This window comes from Phacochoerus africanus, chromosome 14 (genome assembly GCF_016906955.1).
Source record: "Phacochoerus africanus isolate WHEZ1 chromosome 14, ROS_Pafr_v1, whole genome shotgun sequence".
NCBI lineage: Eukaryota > Metazoa > Chordata > Mammalia > Artiodactyla > Suidae > Phacochoerus > Phacochoerus africanus.
Window position 1 is genome coordinate 34,417,072 of NC_062557.1, and position 16,649 is coordinate 34,433,720.

The window sequence follows — 16,649 nt, forward strand, 5'->3', positions numbered from 1 at the left end:
ACGCATATTCACATACATACATACACACACACCTATGTACACATGCACACACCTATACACACATACATACACATAAATACATGCATATATATATACACCCACACGTACACACACACACGGCTTGAAGAGCCCACATGATTCACAGTCCCCATCCTGAGAGGCACTGCAAGCCCAGAACCACACGGACACACTGTGGGTGACACCCGGGCTCAGGCTGATGGACACACTCTAAGGAAGGCCCACGGCACACCCTGGACACACCCGCCTCCACCCCACACCCTGAAACACCCAGGAAGTCTCGCTTGGGAACCTGAGGCCAGTGCTTGGGAGGGTGACTGGGGGAGGAGGGGGAGCTGCAGAGCAGGATGAGAGACGTTAAACCTTTCTGAAGGCCAGTGGCTGAGCAAGGGGGCGGTTGAGCCAGGAGGCCCTTCTTTGTGAAGGAGAGAGGAGTTCAAGGTGATTCTTCAACCTCCGCCCCTCGGTGGCAGGTCAGGGCTCAGCCAGGCTCCCAGTGGGCAGCCTGGGCTCACTTGGACTCTGCTAGAAAATCTCCTTTTCCATCCTGACCCTCTCCGTCCAGGGCTCAGATTCCTGCTCGGAGGCAGCAAAAGGGGAGAGGAAGGAGACAGCAAGCTAAGAAGGAAGGGGTGGCCATGGGCATCAGAAACAGGTGGGGGAGTTCCCGTCGTGGCGCAGTGGTTAATGAATCCGACTAGGAACCATGAGGTTGCAGGTTTGGTCCCTGGCCTTGCTCAGTGGGTTAAGGATCCGGCGTTGCCGAGAGCTGTGGTGTAGATCACAGACGTGGCTCAGATCCTGCATTGCTGTGGCTGTGGTGTAGGCCGGCAGCTGTAGCTCCAATTAGACCCCCAGCCTGGGAACCTCCATATGCTGCAGGCGCAGCCCTACACACACACACACACACACACACACACACACACACACACACACACACAAAACAAAAAAACAAAAAAACAAACAAACAAAAAAAACAGGTGGGAACAGCCTTCCACAGCTGGGACTGTTGGGGCTGGGCTGCTGGAGGGCTCCAGGCTCCCAATCCCTCACCCTTACCCCATTCACTGACCTTGGGGACAGCATTTCTGTGTGCCAGGCTGAGGCTGGGAGCAGGCAGAGGTGACCCTAAGGAAAATAAGGACACAGCCCTGTCTTCAGGGCCCCCCAGTCTGACAGGCAAGACACAGCGACACACGCAGGGTGTGGGAGCTTCCTTCGTGTGTGTGTCAGTGTGAGTGAGCAGTTTGTACCTAAAGCAGGTGTGGAAGCTTGGGGACGTGGGGGACTTGGGGCTCTTCCTTGAGCAAGCCCTGAATCTGAGGGGTGAAGTAGAACACACACACGTACCACATCCGTGTGCCACATGCATGTACCATCACACATCCCGACATCTTACAAAACTATAGCAACGGGAGTATATCGGTCCTGGGTGGGGCTGAGGGGCCCATGGACCGGACGGGCGGATGCTGCAATGGCAGCCTCAGAATCACAGGGGGCCCATCAGAGCAGGCTTCCTGGAGGAAGTGAGCTCAGCTGGGAAAGAGGGTTTGGAAGGAGAGGAGACAGAGAGGGTAGGAGCTGATGGGGCCAGAAGGAGAAACGGGGAGCAAATGGTCTTTTTTTTTTTAATGATTTTTTTTTTCCATCATAGCTGGTTTACAGGGTTCTGTCCATTTTTTACTGTACAGGAAGGTGACCTCATCATCACACATATATACATACATTGCAAATGGTCGTTTGAACCAAATGGTCTTTTGAAGCCCTAACACCTGCAAGGGAGAGCAGGCCCAGAGCCTGGGAGCAGGGCAAGGGCCTTGCCTGCTCAGGAAGATGAGAAGAAAACCAAGCTTCCCCTCCAGCTGCACAGGCCTGGAGCCCTTACTTGGCAGGCAGGCGAAGATGGCAGCCCAGATAACCTGCCTGGAGCAGAGACAACCAGTGAGAAGCCTCAGGGCCCACCTCGCACAAACAGGAAGTCAGAGGCAGAGCGCCCGCCCTCCGGGGAGCAAGGCTGGGAGACAGGCCTGGCCACTAAGGAGGGAAACTGAGCCCCCAGCTCTGCACAATGGGGCTAAAGCCAACTGGAATCAGTAGCCCCAAATGTTAGGCTCTTTTGCCACCCACCCACGGCGGGGTGGGGGCGACCAAGGGAAGCAGGTGCTAAGGGAGCCTATTTCCCCAGCAGAGGTCATCTCAGCACCTAAGAAGGCCCCGAATCATCCCAGGGCCCAGGCAGGAGGCACCAGGAGTGCTGAGGGGCCTCCAGACAAGGAGAGTGGGTGCACTCTGCCTGCACCCAGACATCCTCCAAGTTTAATTTCATGCTCTCTGGCACTACTCTGGGGAGAGGCAGCTGCAGTGCACCCTGGGAGGCCAGCTCTCTGGATCAGAGGATCCAAGGCCATTCAAGCAGCAAGGTCAGGCAGCAAACTGGCCTGAGTCAGGAACTGAGCTGCAAGACCAGAGAGAGGCAGAAGGCAGCCTGAGATCACAAAGCCAGTGAGGGCCAAGTTCAGGGTTTTGTCCGCAACATCTGGAAAGCGGTAAAGTGGATTGGGTAGCAAAGGAGGTGTGGGTGTGAGGAGGAAGGCCACCCTGACCACTGCTGTGGGAATGGTCATGAAACCAGAAGCGTCCTCCACAGAGATCTCCTAGGGACACAGGAAGGACACGAGAGAAAACTCCCTCCTGGCTCCCTCCACACAGAGGTGCCTGGTTTAACTTGTAGAGCTGCACCTGCTCCAGTTTTAACCGATGCAAATAATTCCGTGTCTGTGCGTGTGCGTGCACGTGTGCGTGTGTGTGTGCCTCCCAAGAATAAGCCAGGCGAGTCATCCCTGCCTGGAACCCACTGTGATCTCTGAGCCTTAACTACCTACCCCTAGCAAAGGGACCCCAAGGGCAAAGCTAGGAGGTAGGAGACCAGGAGGCCAGTCCCCACTCTATCTCCAATGTAACCTTGGTTTAGTCACCGAATCCATCCCCAGCCGCCAGCCTTTTTATCTTCATCTAGAAAATTGAAGAGGAGGTTCACACAGGTTCCAAAGGACCTGTTTGTACTCTAGGAAGTCCCCAAGAGCAAGGAGGCCCAAGGACCTTGGAGGAGGATGCAGCAAGCCCCATGTTCCAAGACCTGCCCAGTCACTAAGCAGCCCGTGGATTTCCCCAGCAGGCTCAAGGGCAGACCTCCCCTAGCTCGGAGGAGACAGGTGGCTGGGAAGGGACCTGGAGTAGCCGGCTGCCTCCACCTTGGCTGGGAACATCGGCCAAGGGCTGGGGACTCTTCCATCTACCTAGTCCCTCTTGCCATCATCTTTTTTTTTTTCTGTCTTTTTGTCATTTCTTGGGCTGCTCCCGCGGCATATGGAGGTTCCCAGGCTAGGGGTCGAATCGGAGCTGTAGCCGCCAGACTACGCCAGAGCCACAGCAACGCGGGATCCGAGCCGCATCTGCAACCTACACCACAGCTCTCGGCAATGCCGGATCCTTAACCCACTGAGCAAGGCCAGGGATCAAACCCGCAACCTCATGGTTCCTAGTCGGATTTGTTAACCACTGAGCCACGACAGGAACTCCTCTTGCCATCATCTTGCCCTGCTCAAGAGTCCACACATCCTGGGGGCAACTGGAAAAGCAGACGGCTAGGGGTGAAAAGAACAGCTCTCTGTAGGGACTGCCCCGTGAACTGTTGTGGGCTCAGTTTCTTCATTCACCTGCGCGTTCTACACACCGAGCTGGGGGGAAGGACAGCAGCCCAGGCGTTTAGAGAAACTTTATAAAACAACCTGAACCTCATTTGATCATCACGCTGACCCAGTGATGTAAACGATGGTGTCCCCATTTCAGAGATGAGGAACCGGAAACTCAGCGAGGCTAAGTTTCACCTTCCTGAAAATCCGGCGACTGTTTGCAACCCATTTCTGATTCCCTGAGGACTCCCAGTCCCCCAGAGAACTGGGTCTGGCTGACCTCAGAGTGGATACACTCAGGGGAGAGGCAGCTTGACTCTTTGCAAGCCCAGTGGGGAAGGAGGCTGGAAACGCCCGTGGGAGGAACTCAGGGCAGACTACCAGCCTCCAGGCTTGTGGAAGCGGGGAACAGAGGGGTCTAAATGGGTCACCCAGGGATCGGCCGAATCTCTCCAACAGCAAGTGACCACCCCGGCTGCTTCCCTCCGAGCCTATTAAGCGGTCTGGTGGGGGAGGTGGCCGCTGAGGCTGGGAGCCTCTCCTGCTGCAGCAGCCGCAGCAGCTCACAACACTGGAGCCGTTAAAAAGTGACTCAACCAGAAAGTGTGTTTGAAGCGACGCCCGCCAGGGCCCCAGAGCCAAACCTCAAAAAGACGAAGTGAGAGAGACCGGCCTGCGGGGGCTGGGCTGGGGTGGAGGCGGCCTGGAGCAGCCTGGCCAAATAAGGGCAAATGCTCCCAGGCTGGCCAATGGGGTGCAGGCAGCTGCGTCATGGGGCTGCGGCTGGAGTGGGGGTGGGGGGTGTTGGTGAGAATCCTGGGGCCAAACAGGAGTGGGGACAGGGTCTGGGCCCCCCCAGGAAGGCCCCAAGGGTGGGTGAGCACAGGGAGTTGCTGAGGCTTCATCCCCAAAGACCTTCGCGGTGCAGTAGGTAGACCTGCACCCCACCCCACTCCCTGCCCCCAGCAGCCCCACCTGCAGTCAGGGGTTCAGGGGATCAAGAGAAGGACCCTCAACCCTGCCCCAGCTACGAGCCCTAGACCCCCATCTGCTACCGCAGGACTGAAGGGCTGCCAAAGGGACGGCTGGGCTGAAACACCAGTGTAGCCTTGCCTGACCGCTGATCTTGGGCCGATGATATAACTGAAACTCAGTTTTCTCATCTGTGAAAGGGAAAGAATGCCTCACAGGACGGTCCTGAGGATCAAATGCCACAGTGGAGGCGGCCAGTTTTGAACCTGGTAATGGCCATACTGATAGAACAGACCGTTACTGTGGAAGGTGGTTGTTGTTACACTGTCCCAAGGGCTGATGCTTCTTCCTTATGCTCCTGCCTCCCAGGGGCTGGGAAAGATCCCTTTTGCAAGGATGGCGCCTGTTCCCAGTTCTGGCTACCATCCGGTGTCTCTAACGCTGGAGGGGAGGTGCAGAGGCCAGAGGGGTCCTTCCAGCCTAAGCTTAGTCCCCCCGGCTGCAGACACCACAGGCACCCGCTCCTCAGGTTCATTCACCAACCCTGTCACCTCCTCCATCTCATCTTTGGGCCTGGCTCTACAGAGCTCCAGACCCCGCCCTCGTCTCTCTGCTCCCCGGGGGTGCAGGGCTGAGGAAGTGAGTCTATTCAGCTGCCCAGAGAAAGTGCTACTGCCACCACCGCAGCTGCCTGCACAGGGTGGAGGGTGGCCGCTGGCTTCTCCCTGCCCCTGGTCATCCCCTTGCCGCAGGGCGCCCCAGCCCCTGCTGGGACCACAAGCCCGGGAGGAAGACTGGGCGATGGCTGCCACCCTCCTGCTTGCAGTGCGGTGCTTCTCTCTCCCAAGCATGGATTTGCATTTTCCCCTCTGCCCTCTGCTACTCAAGCCCCCAAGGGACGGGGTGACAGTTAAACCCCCTCTTCCGGCTAGTGGCCCCAGAGCATTCACTTCCTTCCAGGTATTTTCCGGGATGGGGGGAGGGGTTGGAAAGGGTGGCAGTTGCTGAGTTTGGGGAAGAAGGAATGAGGACTCCATTTTGGAGAGAAGCTGGAGTCTCCCCACCCTGACGTCTGAAGCTGTTCCTTGTTCTCCCTCAAATTCTCTCTGGAGCACAGGAGCTCAGTTTGGAGGGAGGAGAGCACACAAGCAGAAAGCTGCTCAAAGGTCTTGCAATCAGCCTCCCCGACGTCTAACAGGCACAGGCCTCCCTCTGCTGAGGAACGGACCCCAAGAAAGCCAGGCTTCAAGTCCTCCGTCTGCAATGCCTGCCCGCCACTGGGGCGGGGGGTGTGGGGGGGGATGTTGAGACCAGGAAGGCCAAGGTCTAGAGGACAGATGTTTTCTATTGTATTTCTCGGAGGATCTGGCATCTAGGTGCCAGCAGCCCAGGGCAGAGTTTCTCTGCACTCAGTTCCAGCTTCCTGGGGTCTAAAAGCGGAAAGAAACACAGGCATCTATAGAAAAGGCACTGAGCCGCCAGGTCATGGAAGACACACAAAGTAGCAGTGAACCCCTCTTGAGGGCGGGCTGACCTCAACCACGCTGGGGCTCGGTCTTCTGACCCATGAAGTGAAGAGGTGGCCTAAGTCATGGCTCTCCCAGCCCTCACGTTCTCTGCATGGTCTGCCCTCCATCTTTCCACCGCCCTGACTCCCTGGACCTCCTTTCCCAGCGGTGAAGGCATCTGAGCTCCAAGGCCCAGGCAGAAAGCCCATGCGCTCTCTTCCTCAGTCCAAGCCTCACTGGCTCACCCAGCAGCAACTTTTTTTTGTCTTTTTTTTTCCTTTTCTAGGGCTGCTTCCTGCAGCATACGGAGGTTCCCAGGCTAGGGGTCGAAGTGGAGCTGTAGACCCTGGCCTACGCCGGAACCACAGCAACGTGGGATCCAAGCCATGTCTGCAAACTACACCACAGCTCTCGGCAACGCTGGATCCTTAACCCACTGAGCAAGGCCAGGGATCAAAGCCACAACTTCATGGTTCTTAGTCGGATTTGTTAACCACTGCACCACGATGGGAACTCCCCAACAGCAATTTTTACCAGCGTGGCTGGCTGTTCTCACAGCTCAAAGAAGCCCGGAGGGGGACAGCCACACAGGAGCAGCAGAAAGGACAGTGGACAGGCTGACATGAATCCAAGAGACAGAAAAATAATTAGTTCCAGACTCATTTCACCACATGATACAAAAACGGAGGTTTTATAACAACTTCAAGCCAAACAGAGATTAAATCACATTCACAACCTCATATCCAAATCGAAAAGTATTAACAAACAAAACTTAGGTCATAAAAAAATGAAAAAACAGAAAGATTAAGATAAGCCATGGTGCTTGAAGGAAAATGTTTTGATACAGCTGCACGTGATAGATACATTGATTACTGATTGCCCAATAACGCGCTAGAATGGCATTCTCACCCAGAACCTATCTAGAGGTAACATAATGACCATCCCTTGGGTTAGACTTAGTAGTTTACCGTTCTCAAATTGCTTTTACCCAAATTACTGTATTTGATTCTCAACTATCCTAAAAGCAAACTTTTTATTTCAAGTATCATGTACCAAGAGAAAAGCGAACAAATCATGAGTGTCCAACTCAGGAAATTTCCAGAAAGTGAATCAATCCGCGTTACCAGCATCCAGGTCAAAAAGCAGACCAGCACCTCAGGGGATCGTCACGCCCTCCTCCACCCCGCCTTTCACAAGTGACCACTATTCTGCCACTTAACACCAGAGTTTTGTCAACTGCATCACCTAAAGAGGAAACTTTGTTTTAGAGAAGTTAAAGTGACTTAGAAAGGTCAGGGCTGGTGGGTGGTGGAGGCAGCAGGGCTGGGAGGGCCCCTCATTCCAGTGGAGTATGAAGGTGTCATAACTGGGCTGCAGGTGGGAGGTGGCGAGTAGAAAAAAAGCAGGAGAGGTTGGAGAGGGTCTGGCACCAGCCAGCAGATCCACAAGAGCTAATGGGATGGAACCAAAGATGCAGCCAGGCGGGAACTGGAAGACGAGACAATTCCCGGTGCTCTGCACAGGGATCTGAGTCAATCCCAGGGATCTCCTCCCCCGGCCATCTCCCCACACCGCCTCCCCACCTCTGGCTAATTTTAGGCCTGAGGACTGAGATGTAGGTGGTAGCAGTAGGGTGGTTGGCAGTGCTCAATGTGTAGTTCTGTGGAGAAATCAGGAGGGGAGCAAAGCTACTCTGTTTGCGAACTGTGTCAGAACACAGCCCTAAAGTGAGTGCAGGCCATGCATTTCTTGAGCTAAGGCTCCATGACTTGATCACGGCCCAGTCACTTGAACTCTTTGAGCCTCAGTCTCTTCATCATGACAGAAGGATGTTAAACATGTCACAACGGTCTTGTGTGGATCAAAGAAGATAATGGATGTGAAAGCCCTCTTGCCAACTTGTAAAATGCTGTTGAAACGAAAGGCTTCACTGATACAGGATAGGAACCAGACTTCCAGACAAAGTGAGATGTTCCTGGTCCATTCGACTCTGAGGAGTGAGGGGAGGTTGCAGACAGGCTGGGAATGAGAAGGTAATGGCTGTGCCAGAGTGAGGCCTGTCCCCAAAGCTGAAGAGCCCAGCCTGAGTGTAAGCCCTCACCAGCCCTTCCTCCCGATTACTCTTGGGGAAACTGCTCCTTACAAGACCAGAATGTTCGTACCCTTGTTCCATCAGCTACCAATCCCTGTTTGGGGCTGGAGGCTGCCTTCAGCGATGCACTGCCACTGGGCCCCTTCCTTCTGGAGAGACCCTAACCTGAACAGACTCCGGTGGGTAGGGAGGGGAGAATGCGAAGGCAGCCAAGGGGAAGGTGGCCTGGTCGCTATTTCTGATGTGACTTGAGTCTATCCTTGCTCAACTGGGGAGGAGCCTTGTCTTTCTAGAGGAGAGAAACCAAACTACTGAGCAAGAGACCAAGCCTTCCGCAGCAGTGGGACCTCCGCAGGCAGAATGGAGCTGACCCTCTAACAGGCCCCGGGCGGGGCAGAGCCCTCAAGCACAGACCAGACGGCCAGCACCTGAAACTTCCTCTTCCACACAGCGCCGCTCACTCCCAGGGAGTGAACCACCGGCCCCCCTGTCCCAAGCCGTCTTTGGGTTCCCGACAGGGGGTGGGACTCTAGCACCTCATCGCCTGTCTGGGCTGCTGAGTGTGTTCGAGGACCTGAGAAAGCAAGAAAGCGAATGCAGAAGCCGCTCCCGGGGCAGGGCCCGCGGGCGGCACCCAGGCCTGTGAAATCCGGTCCGGCCCCTGGCCGCCCCTCCCCACCCCCTCCCCCCCCAGCGCCGGTGTCTTTCGCTTCCTGCCCGGCTGACAGTTAGGGCCCCGCTCGGCGGCGTGGGGCCGAGGCGGCGTGCGTGTGGTTATTTGCGCGCAGCGCCTCGGGTCCCCCCGCCCCCCACTGTTTCCATTCTCACCGAGCGGCCACGTCCGGGTCTGACACGCAGGACGGCGGCTGGGGATTTCCAAGGGGCTTTTTGAGAAAGAGCCAGTGAAAGTTGGGTGGAGGCTGCGTGGCCCGGGCAGTCTTGCTAAAAACCCACGTCTCCCCTCCAGGACGTGAGCTCCAGTCCGGCGGGGCTGCTGCCCCAGGCTCCTGTCAGCCTGGCAATGGGACGACAGAAACCACCAGCCCTGGAGCCCCGGTCGGGGTGCGGGGCTTTGGGGACGTCCTTGGAAAACGCAGCTGGAACTGGGGTGGAGAGATCCCTCCCTGAGCTGGACAGCCTCAGAGAAAAGGGTTCTGCTTTGAGGACTGGGGGGGCGGGGGGCAACTTGAGCAGCCTGGGCCAGACCCGGCTTCCTTCCCACCAGAGGACAGAGATGGGGAAGCGCCCTGGAGTCAGCACCTCTCCCTCCCTCCAGTCGCAGGTAACAAGCGACACTGACTCACTAGCAACACCAGGTGGCTGAGAGACACAAAGCTCCCGAGCAGGCACCTCTGCGCCTGAGTCAGAGCTCGGCTGCCTGGGGCGGGTCAAAGCGTCTCCCCCACTTTTTTGGTTTCCTGTAGACGGATGGGATGTATTGAAGAATGGCTAATAAAAAGAGAGTTTCTACCTTCTCTAAAACTTCAGTTAGAAAATTTTCATGTGGCTGCATTTTGATAATCACAAAAATCCGGAGGTAAACGGAACGCAATCACTTCTGTTCTGCAGATGGGGAACAAAGGAACTTAGGGAAATAAATATGGGCACACGAAATGGGATTCTTGCGGGGGGGGGGGGGTAGGATTTAAGCAAATGAGAGCTTACGGTAAAAAATTTAATTCCAAAACAAGTCACTTGGCCACTAACTGGACATCACTCAAGGCTCTCTAGGTCAGAGAGAGGAGAGCCCACCTCCTGCGGAGGGACAGAGGAGCCAGACCAAGACCCAGCAGCAACCTGAGGGTCTCCATTAGGGAAACGCAGGAAAGCAGGGGAGAGGGAGATCATGGGTGCCACTGGTGGACCTAAGGTGTAGGAAGGACAGTAAAAAAAAAAAAAAAACAACAACAACAAAGACGGAAAAAAGGTTCTAAATGTGGTCAAGGGGCAAAGAACAGGAAGGCGGCCCAGGATTTCTTTGAGGGACACCCACTGAGCCAGATCTAGAGAAGGGAAAGCTGCAACCAGCAGACACACCAGGACTACCAGGCTGAGGGGCTGCCTAGACTCGGACAGCAGACCTCCTGAGACCCAAGGAAGCACACTGGGAAGGCTGCAGGGAGCGGCCTGCAGGGCCTCTGCTGCTCTGGGAAGATGCTTACTGGGCAATGAGTTTTGACTGTGCCCAGCTAAGAAAAAGGAAGTGGGAGGGGAGGCATTTGTTACAGCCTTAAGAATAGTCCTACAGGGTTCATGTTTATTTGCGTTTGACCCAGAGTCCTGCCCAAGGGCAAGAGCAAGGGCACAGCTCTGAGTGGTGGGTAGGAAAACCAGTATCCTAGTCCCCACTGAATTCAGTCTCTGTCACTCCACCAGCCCAAACTGCTCCCATCCTTGCCGCAGTCCACCAGAGAAGGTAAAACGGCCCATGGACACACTGTGCTGCTCCCTCAACAGCCTGAGTCTCAGACTCGGAGGGTGGGACGTATTTGCAGTTCTGCCCATTTAGTTCCACAACAAAAAATAAGCAGGGGCAGAGGCAGGAACAAAGATGCTGGAGGCTGTGCATCTCGCTAGGTCTTTATAGCTGTGTCTCTGGATTTGTAGGCCACTCCTCGACTTTTCAGCTCCCGCACGATTCCTGCAGCAGGAGGAGAAACAGCTCTGTGAGGGAAGAAGACCCCAGAAGAAAAGAAAGGTTCCCTGGGCTACCACCCGGCGAGGGGAGGGGGCGGTGTGCGCTAAGTAAACTGGAGTTCCCAGACTGCTCATCCACAGAACTGCCTGGCTGGCTTGTTACCCTTGAAGATCCAGGCAAGTTCTGGGCAATGACTTGCTAAGAACGAGAAGAAAAAGAGAGACACTGCAGGTGTGGAAAGCAAGGGTTCCAGAGCCAGAATGCTTGGGTCTGAATTCTAGCTCCTCCCTAGCTGGGTGCCCTTGGGGGGGTTAGTTAACTTCTCTGCGCTTTGGTTCTCTCATAGAGTTGGGAGGACTGGTGTTAATTCACAGAAAAAGCTTGCACAGAGCTTGGCACAGGAAGGGGCACTGGCTGTTCCGTGATTATTATTACCTTGGGGAAGGCGACCTGTGACTGACACTGCATATACCCCCGGCTTAAAGTTACCTGAAAAAGAAGAAAGATTGCAGTAAGAGTGAGCTACGAATAAAGGCCAAAGGGGAATCTTAAAATGAAAGAAAGGGTGCAACTCCAAGAGAAGAACAATCACATCTTTTGGCTGCGAGTGTTAAATGACAGGGCACAGGACACTTTCCCTGGCTTTCCTCCAACCCCATCTCTCTCGCTCTGGGGCCACTTACCCGCTGACTGAAGACTCCCGCCCCTGGACCTGACAGCACAACTAGGCGAGGATCAAGAGAAAGGGAGACACTTACTGACTCGCTGCCACTTGGAGACCCAGCTGTCCTCTGGACTCATCATTGCAATGATTCTAGGAGGAGAAAGAGACAGAGTCAGCCTGAGCTGCCGCTACCAGAGAACTGAGAGACCGAGGACCTGCCCCCTTTACTCTGTTCCCAGCCAGCACAAGAGTCCTGGGAGAGGAAACCTAGGGAAAAGCCAAGTATTGAGTCTCTACTAGAAAACAGGGGAGGAGTTCCCGTCGTGGCACAGAGGAAACGAATCTGACGAGGAACCAGGAGGTTGCGGGTTCGATCCTTGGCTGCCTTGCTTGTGGGTTAAGGATCTGGTGTTGCCATGAACTGTGGTGTAGGTTGCAGACACGGCAGCTGTAGCTCCGATTCGACCCCTAGCCTGGGAACCTCCATATACTGCAAGTGCAGCCCTAAAAAGACCAAAAAAAAAAAAAAAAGAAAGCAGGGGAAACTGAGTTCTAAGGCTGGGACAGGACTGACTCAGAGCTAGGACTAAAAAAGGTCCTTTGCATTTATGTCCCTGGCCTACCAGTCTCAGGTCAGTTACCATCCCCCAAAGACCACCTTGACAGGTTCAAAAGCATCCCTGGCTCAGATTCCCTGGGAAATGGGACAGCTTTGGAGCTAGATGGCATTGCTAATTACAACCAACACGACCACTGAGGGATAGGCCTAGGGCAAAGGCGGGGGCGAGTCAACACCGTGGGTCCTCTTACTAGAAACAAGTGAAAAGCAGACCTCTGCAGCCTGACACGCATACGGTGATCTCCCTCAGAATTTCATCGTAAGGTTGAGCTAATACATAAAAAACACCCAGCACAGAGCAGGTGCTAAATAAATATCAGCTCTCCTGATTATCCAAATAGTTCTTCCCAAGGTAGCTCTAATCCCAGAGCACAGGCAACAGGCTACCCAAGGGCCAGAAGCCTGCTACTGAGCAGGAAAGGTAAGCATCAGGTGCTTTCAGAGGCCAGAGGTCATTTGTCATTCCCCACTCGAATGCTTACTGACTGCCCACTGTGACACATCCAGACCAGGCACTGCTATTTGCTGTCTCCTCAGTATCCATTCTCTCTTCTCTTGGTAACAATCTTGGATTTTTATTTGGGAAGCTACCCTCCCCACCCAAACCCTCCGTTCTCAGCCATATGATTTGAGTGGAACTGACCCCAGCTCCAGGTGTGGCACATAGGGTAATACCTGCCCTGGCCTGGCACACTGATCTGGGGTAGGCAGGCCCATAAGCAGGCCAATCTCCTGACCAAAGTAGATTCGCCTCTGTCCTCCACAGCTACTGTTCCAGCCATATAGTGCCTATCATCCGACTTTGTAATTTGACCTAAACAAAGTTCCATCATTCTCCAAAACATACGCTGATTTTCTGACCCTGTGCCGTTGCTCAGGTCCCTTTGCTTAGAATGCTTTTTCTATCTTTCTCTCAACTGCCTCAAAAATCCTGTACTTCTTTCCTTAAAAGCCTGATTCATGCTACCTCCTCTGCTTCTGGCTGAGTTTGTCAATCTAATCTTCTTTAGCCTTTGATAAACTCATTCTTCAAATCCTAATATGCACCGGAATAGGTACATAATTCCTACAACTCAATAACAAAACCCAAAAGGCTGATTCAAAAATGGGCAGGAGTTCCTGTCGTGGCTCAGCGGTTAACAAACTTGACTAATATCCATGAGGATGTGGGTTCGATCCCTGGCCTTGCTCAGTGGGTTAAGAATCCAGCTGTGGTGTAGGGCGTACGTAGACCTGGCTTGGATCCCGCGTTGCTGCGGCTGTGGTGTAGGCCAGCAGCTACAGGTCCGATTAGACCCCTAGCCTGGAAACCTCCATATGCCCTGGGTGCGGCCCTAAAAAGACAGGAAAAAGAAAAAAGAAAAAAACCCACCACCACCACCACCACCACCAAAAAAAACAGGCAAAGGTCTTAAAGAGATATTTTTCCAAAGAAGATATACAAATGGCCAATAAACATACGGAAAAATGCTCAACATCACTAATCATTAGAGAAATGTAAATCAAAACCACAATGAGACACCACATCACACCCAATGGGGTAGCTATTAACAAAGGCAAAAAAACAGAAAGTGACAAGTGCTGGCAAGGATGTGGAGAAATTGGAACCCTGTGCACTGCTGGTGGGAAGGTAAAATGGTGCTGCTATAAAAAACAGTACGGCAGTTCCTCTAAAGATCAAACACAGAATAATCCAGCAATTCCACTTCCAGATATATATGTCAGAGAAGTAAAAGCAGGGACTTGAACAGGTATTTGCAAACCCATGGTCATGGCAGCACTGTTTAAAAGGTGGAAGCAGTCCAAATGTCCGTCAACAGATGGACATGTAAATAAAACTTGGTGTAAAATGGAAAGTCTGACACCTGCTACAACATGGATAAACCTTGAAGGCATTACGTTACATGAAATGAACCCACCACAAAAAGACAAATACTGCATGATGTAATCAAATTTACAGAGAAAATAAAATGGTGGTGGCCAAGGGCTGGGCGGAGGAGGAAATGAGAAGAGGAAAAATGTTCTGGAGATGGATGGTGGTGACAAGTCACACGAAAAGCATGAACATATTTAATACCATTGAATTCTACACTTAAAAATTATAAAAAAATTTTTTTAATGTGAATTTGACTATGATTAAAACAAAAAAACAAAAAACCCTAACATGTAAAACTTCACTGTCTCTCTTACTATTAAGAATCTCCATGGGTAACTCCTGCTGTCTCTCACAGCAGCCACAGATGGGCGTCTCTTCATTCATTTGTTGGCGATGAATGATACGGCTCTAACAAATGAACAAAGGACTGGAGTATCTGCGTGTGCACAGGCATGTGTACAAAGTTCCACGACAACATCTTCTCTGCCCAATCCTTTGGTCTTCCTTAAAGGCAAACAAAGGAGGAATAAAGTTGGCCCACCTTGAAGGAACTTTAGCAAGTATTGGTTTGGGGCCAGTCTGTATGTAAATCCTTAATTAGCCTAGAGACTGAAAGAAATTTAACAGTACTTCCTTAACCCCCAAAGAATACTGGCTCCTACCTTAGGGAAGGAAAACTGAAACGTACATTTCTCTCACCACCTTTTCCCCACGGGACAATCTCGCCAAGGGAAAACCTTTCTAAAGCGCCTCTTAAAGATATCTAAAGGCATCAACTTTGGGGCCAAAATTTACCCTTTCATTTTCACAAAGGCTCTTCAGGCAGTCAGCATTTATTAAGCACCTACTACCTTTCAGGCCCTGTATGCCATGTCTCAGTGCACAAAATACAGTCCCTACAAATAATGAGCTGACAGTCTAGTGAAGAACTATCCCGTGGAAAAATAATGAAAGCCACACAAATCATTTTAAGTTTTCTGTAGCTACGTTAAAGGAGTAATGACGAAAAAGTGAAATTAACTTCATTAATGAAATTAATTTCATTTAGCCCAATATATTCAAATTATTATTTTGGCATGTAACTAACACACATGCAAAAATCAAGATATTTTACTTTTTTTTCTTGTGCTGAGTCTTTGAAATCCAGTATTACAGCACAGGTAAAGCATATCTCAATTTGGACTAGCTACACTTCTTTCTTTTTTTTTTTTTTTTTCTTTTCTTTTTTAGGGCCATACCCACAGCATATGGAAGGTCCCAGGATAGCGGCTGAATCAGAGTTGCAGCTGCCAGACTATACCACAGCCTCAGCAACACCAGATCTGAGCTACTTTCTGCAACCTAAGCTGCAACTTGCGGCAACGCTGGATTCTTTAACCCACTGAGCGAGGGTAAGTGGGTCGAACCCACATCCTCGTGGATACTAGTTGGATTCTCAACACACTGAGCCACAACGGGAACTCCCAGACTAGCCACATTTCAAGTGCTCAACACCACACACGTCTAGTAGCTATGGTTCTGGATAGCAAAGACGTGTGTCTGAAAATAACTTTGAGACCAACTAGGATTAAGGTCTCAAGAGTTTGGCCACGTTTACTTGATGGGGTGGAGATAATGTAGAAGAGATAATGCAGTAATCTAAAGGGACTTACCCATCAAAGGAAGAGCTGGTGCAGTCATATACCATCTCTCGGTTACCTTTCATCTGAAGGTATGCATCACAATTGTCACAACCATCATATTCAAACTGGTCTATAGTCTGGGAGAGAGATAAAAAGGAGAGAGGGGAGCATGAACAAGGCCAAAAGAAAAAGCAGCTTTCTCATAAGTCTACCTGGTCAAGCACGAGGCTCCCTACGTTGGCTCTGTCTCATCAAGTCCCCCGTCCACCATTCCTATAGCCCTTTTCCACTCTCACACTCCTTTTGTTCCCAACTGCGTTTTACCCATTCCTCTCCCTAGTATCCTCGGGGTCGGGCACCTTCTCCCACTACTCTCTCAGCTGGAAATTCCCACCCTCCTCTGACTCTTAGCAGGCGTCCTTCGACTCCAATAGAAGTTCACTGAACGTCTGTAAAGGGTCAGGCCTGTACTGAGAGCTAAAGTTGCAAAGGCATGTGAGACCGCCCGCGACCATGGCTGCACAACCTGACTGGCTTCCTATCCACGTAAGCGATGGCCTACTTCCCACGTCCCCTACCTGGATCTTTTCTCTTCACCGCCCCCCCAGCCCTGTCCTACCCTTTCTCCCAGCTTGGTCCCCCATCGCCCATACAACCAGGTCCCCGCCAGACCTTGACCAGCGAACACAGCAAACAAGCGCGCAGATGCCGCAGGTCCTTCGGCACTGTCTCCAGAGCCATCCTCTTCCAAGGAAGAACAGCGACGGAATGAGCCACAGCTGCCGCTCGCAGGAAGTAAACAGCGATTTGCCCAGAATACACGCACTTCCGGTTCTCAGACTTCCTCTTCCGGCGTGGGAGGCCGCGGGCCCCGCCCCACCCCCCGCCTCAGGAGATGGTTTCTCCCGTCTAGAGGCGGGGCCGGCGGAGAGTCACCTGGACCGGCGC

At 52.7% G+C, this 16,649-nt stretch overlaps 1 protein-coding gene across 1 annotated transcript; it reads right to left on the reverse strand.

Annotated features, from left to right (window-relative positions):
* Nucleotides 1-10,517: 10,517 nt before the first annotated feature.
* On the reverse strand, nt 10,518-16,518 carry SUPT4H1 (SPT4 homolog, DSIF elongation factor subunit). Its single transcript, XM_047757887.1, has 5 exons — nt 16,374-16,518; nt 15,732-15,838; nt 11,679-11,734; nt 11,356-11,409; nt 10,518-10,923 (listed from the first exon to the last, which is right to left on the reverse strand). The coding sequence occupies exons 1-5, from the start codon at nt 16,440-16,442 to the stop codon at nt 10,856-10,858; spliced, it is 354 nt and encodes a 117-aa protein (XP_047613843.1). The 5' UTR covers nt 16,443-16,518; the 3' UTR covers nt 10,518-10,855.
* Nucleotides 16,519-16,649: the final 131 nt, after the last annotated feature.

Bases quoted from the DNA above. Each gene is read 5' to 3' on its own strand.
- SUPT4H1 (XM_047757887.1), bottom strand. From the start codon at position 16,442: ATGGCTCTGGAGACAGTGCCGAAGGACCTGCGGCATCTGCGCGCTTGT. The intron at 15,839-16,373 runs GTCTGGCGGGGA...TCTCTCTCCCAG, and splicing joins TGCTGTGTTCGCTGGTCAAG to ACTATAGACCAGTTTGAATA. The intron at 11,410-11,678 runs GTAAGTGTCTCC...CTTCTTTTTCAG, and splicing joins CTCCAAGTGGCAGCGAGTCA to GTAACTTTAAGCCGGGGGTA.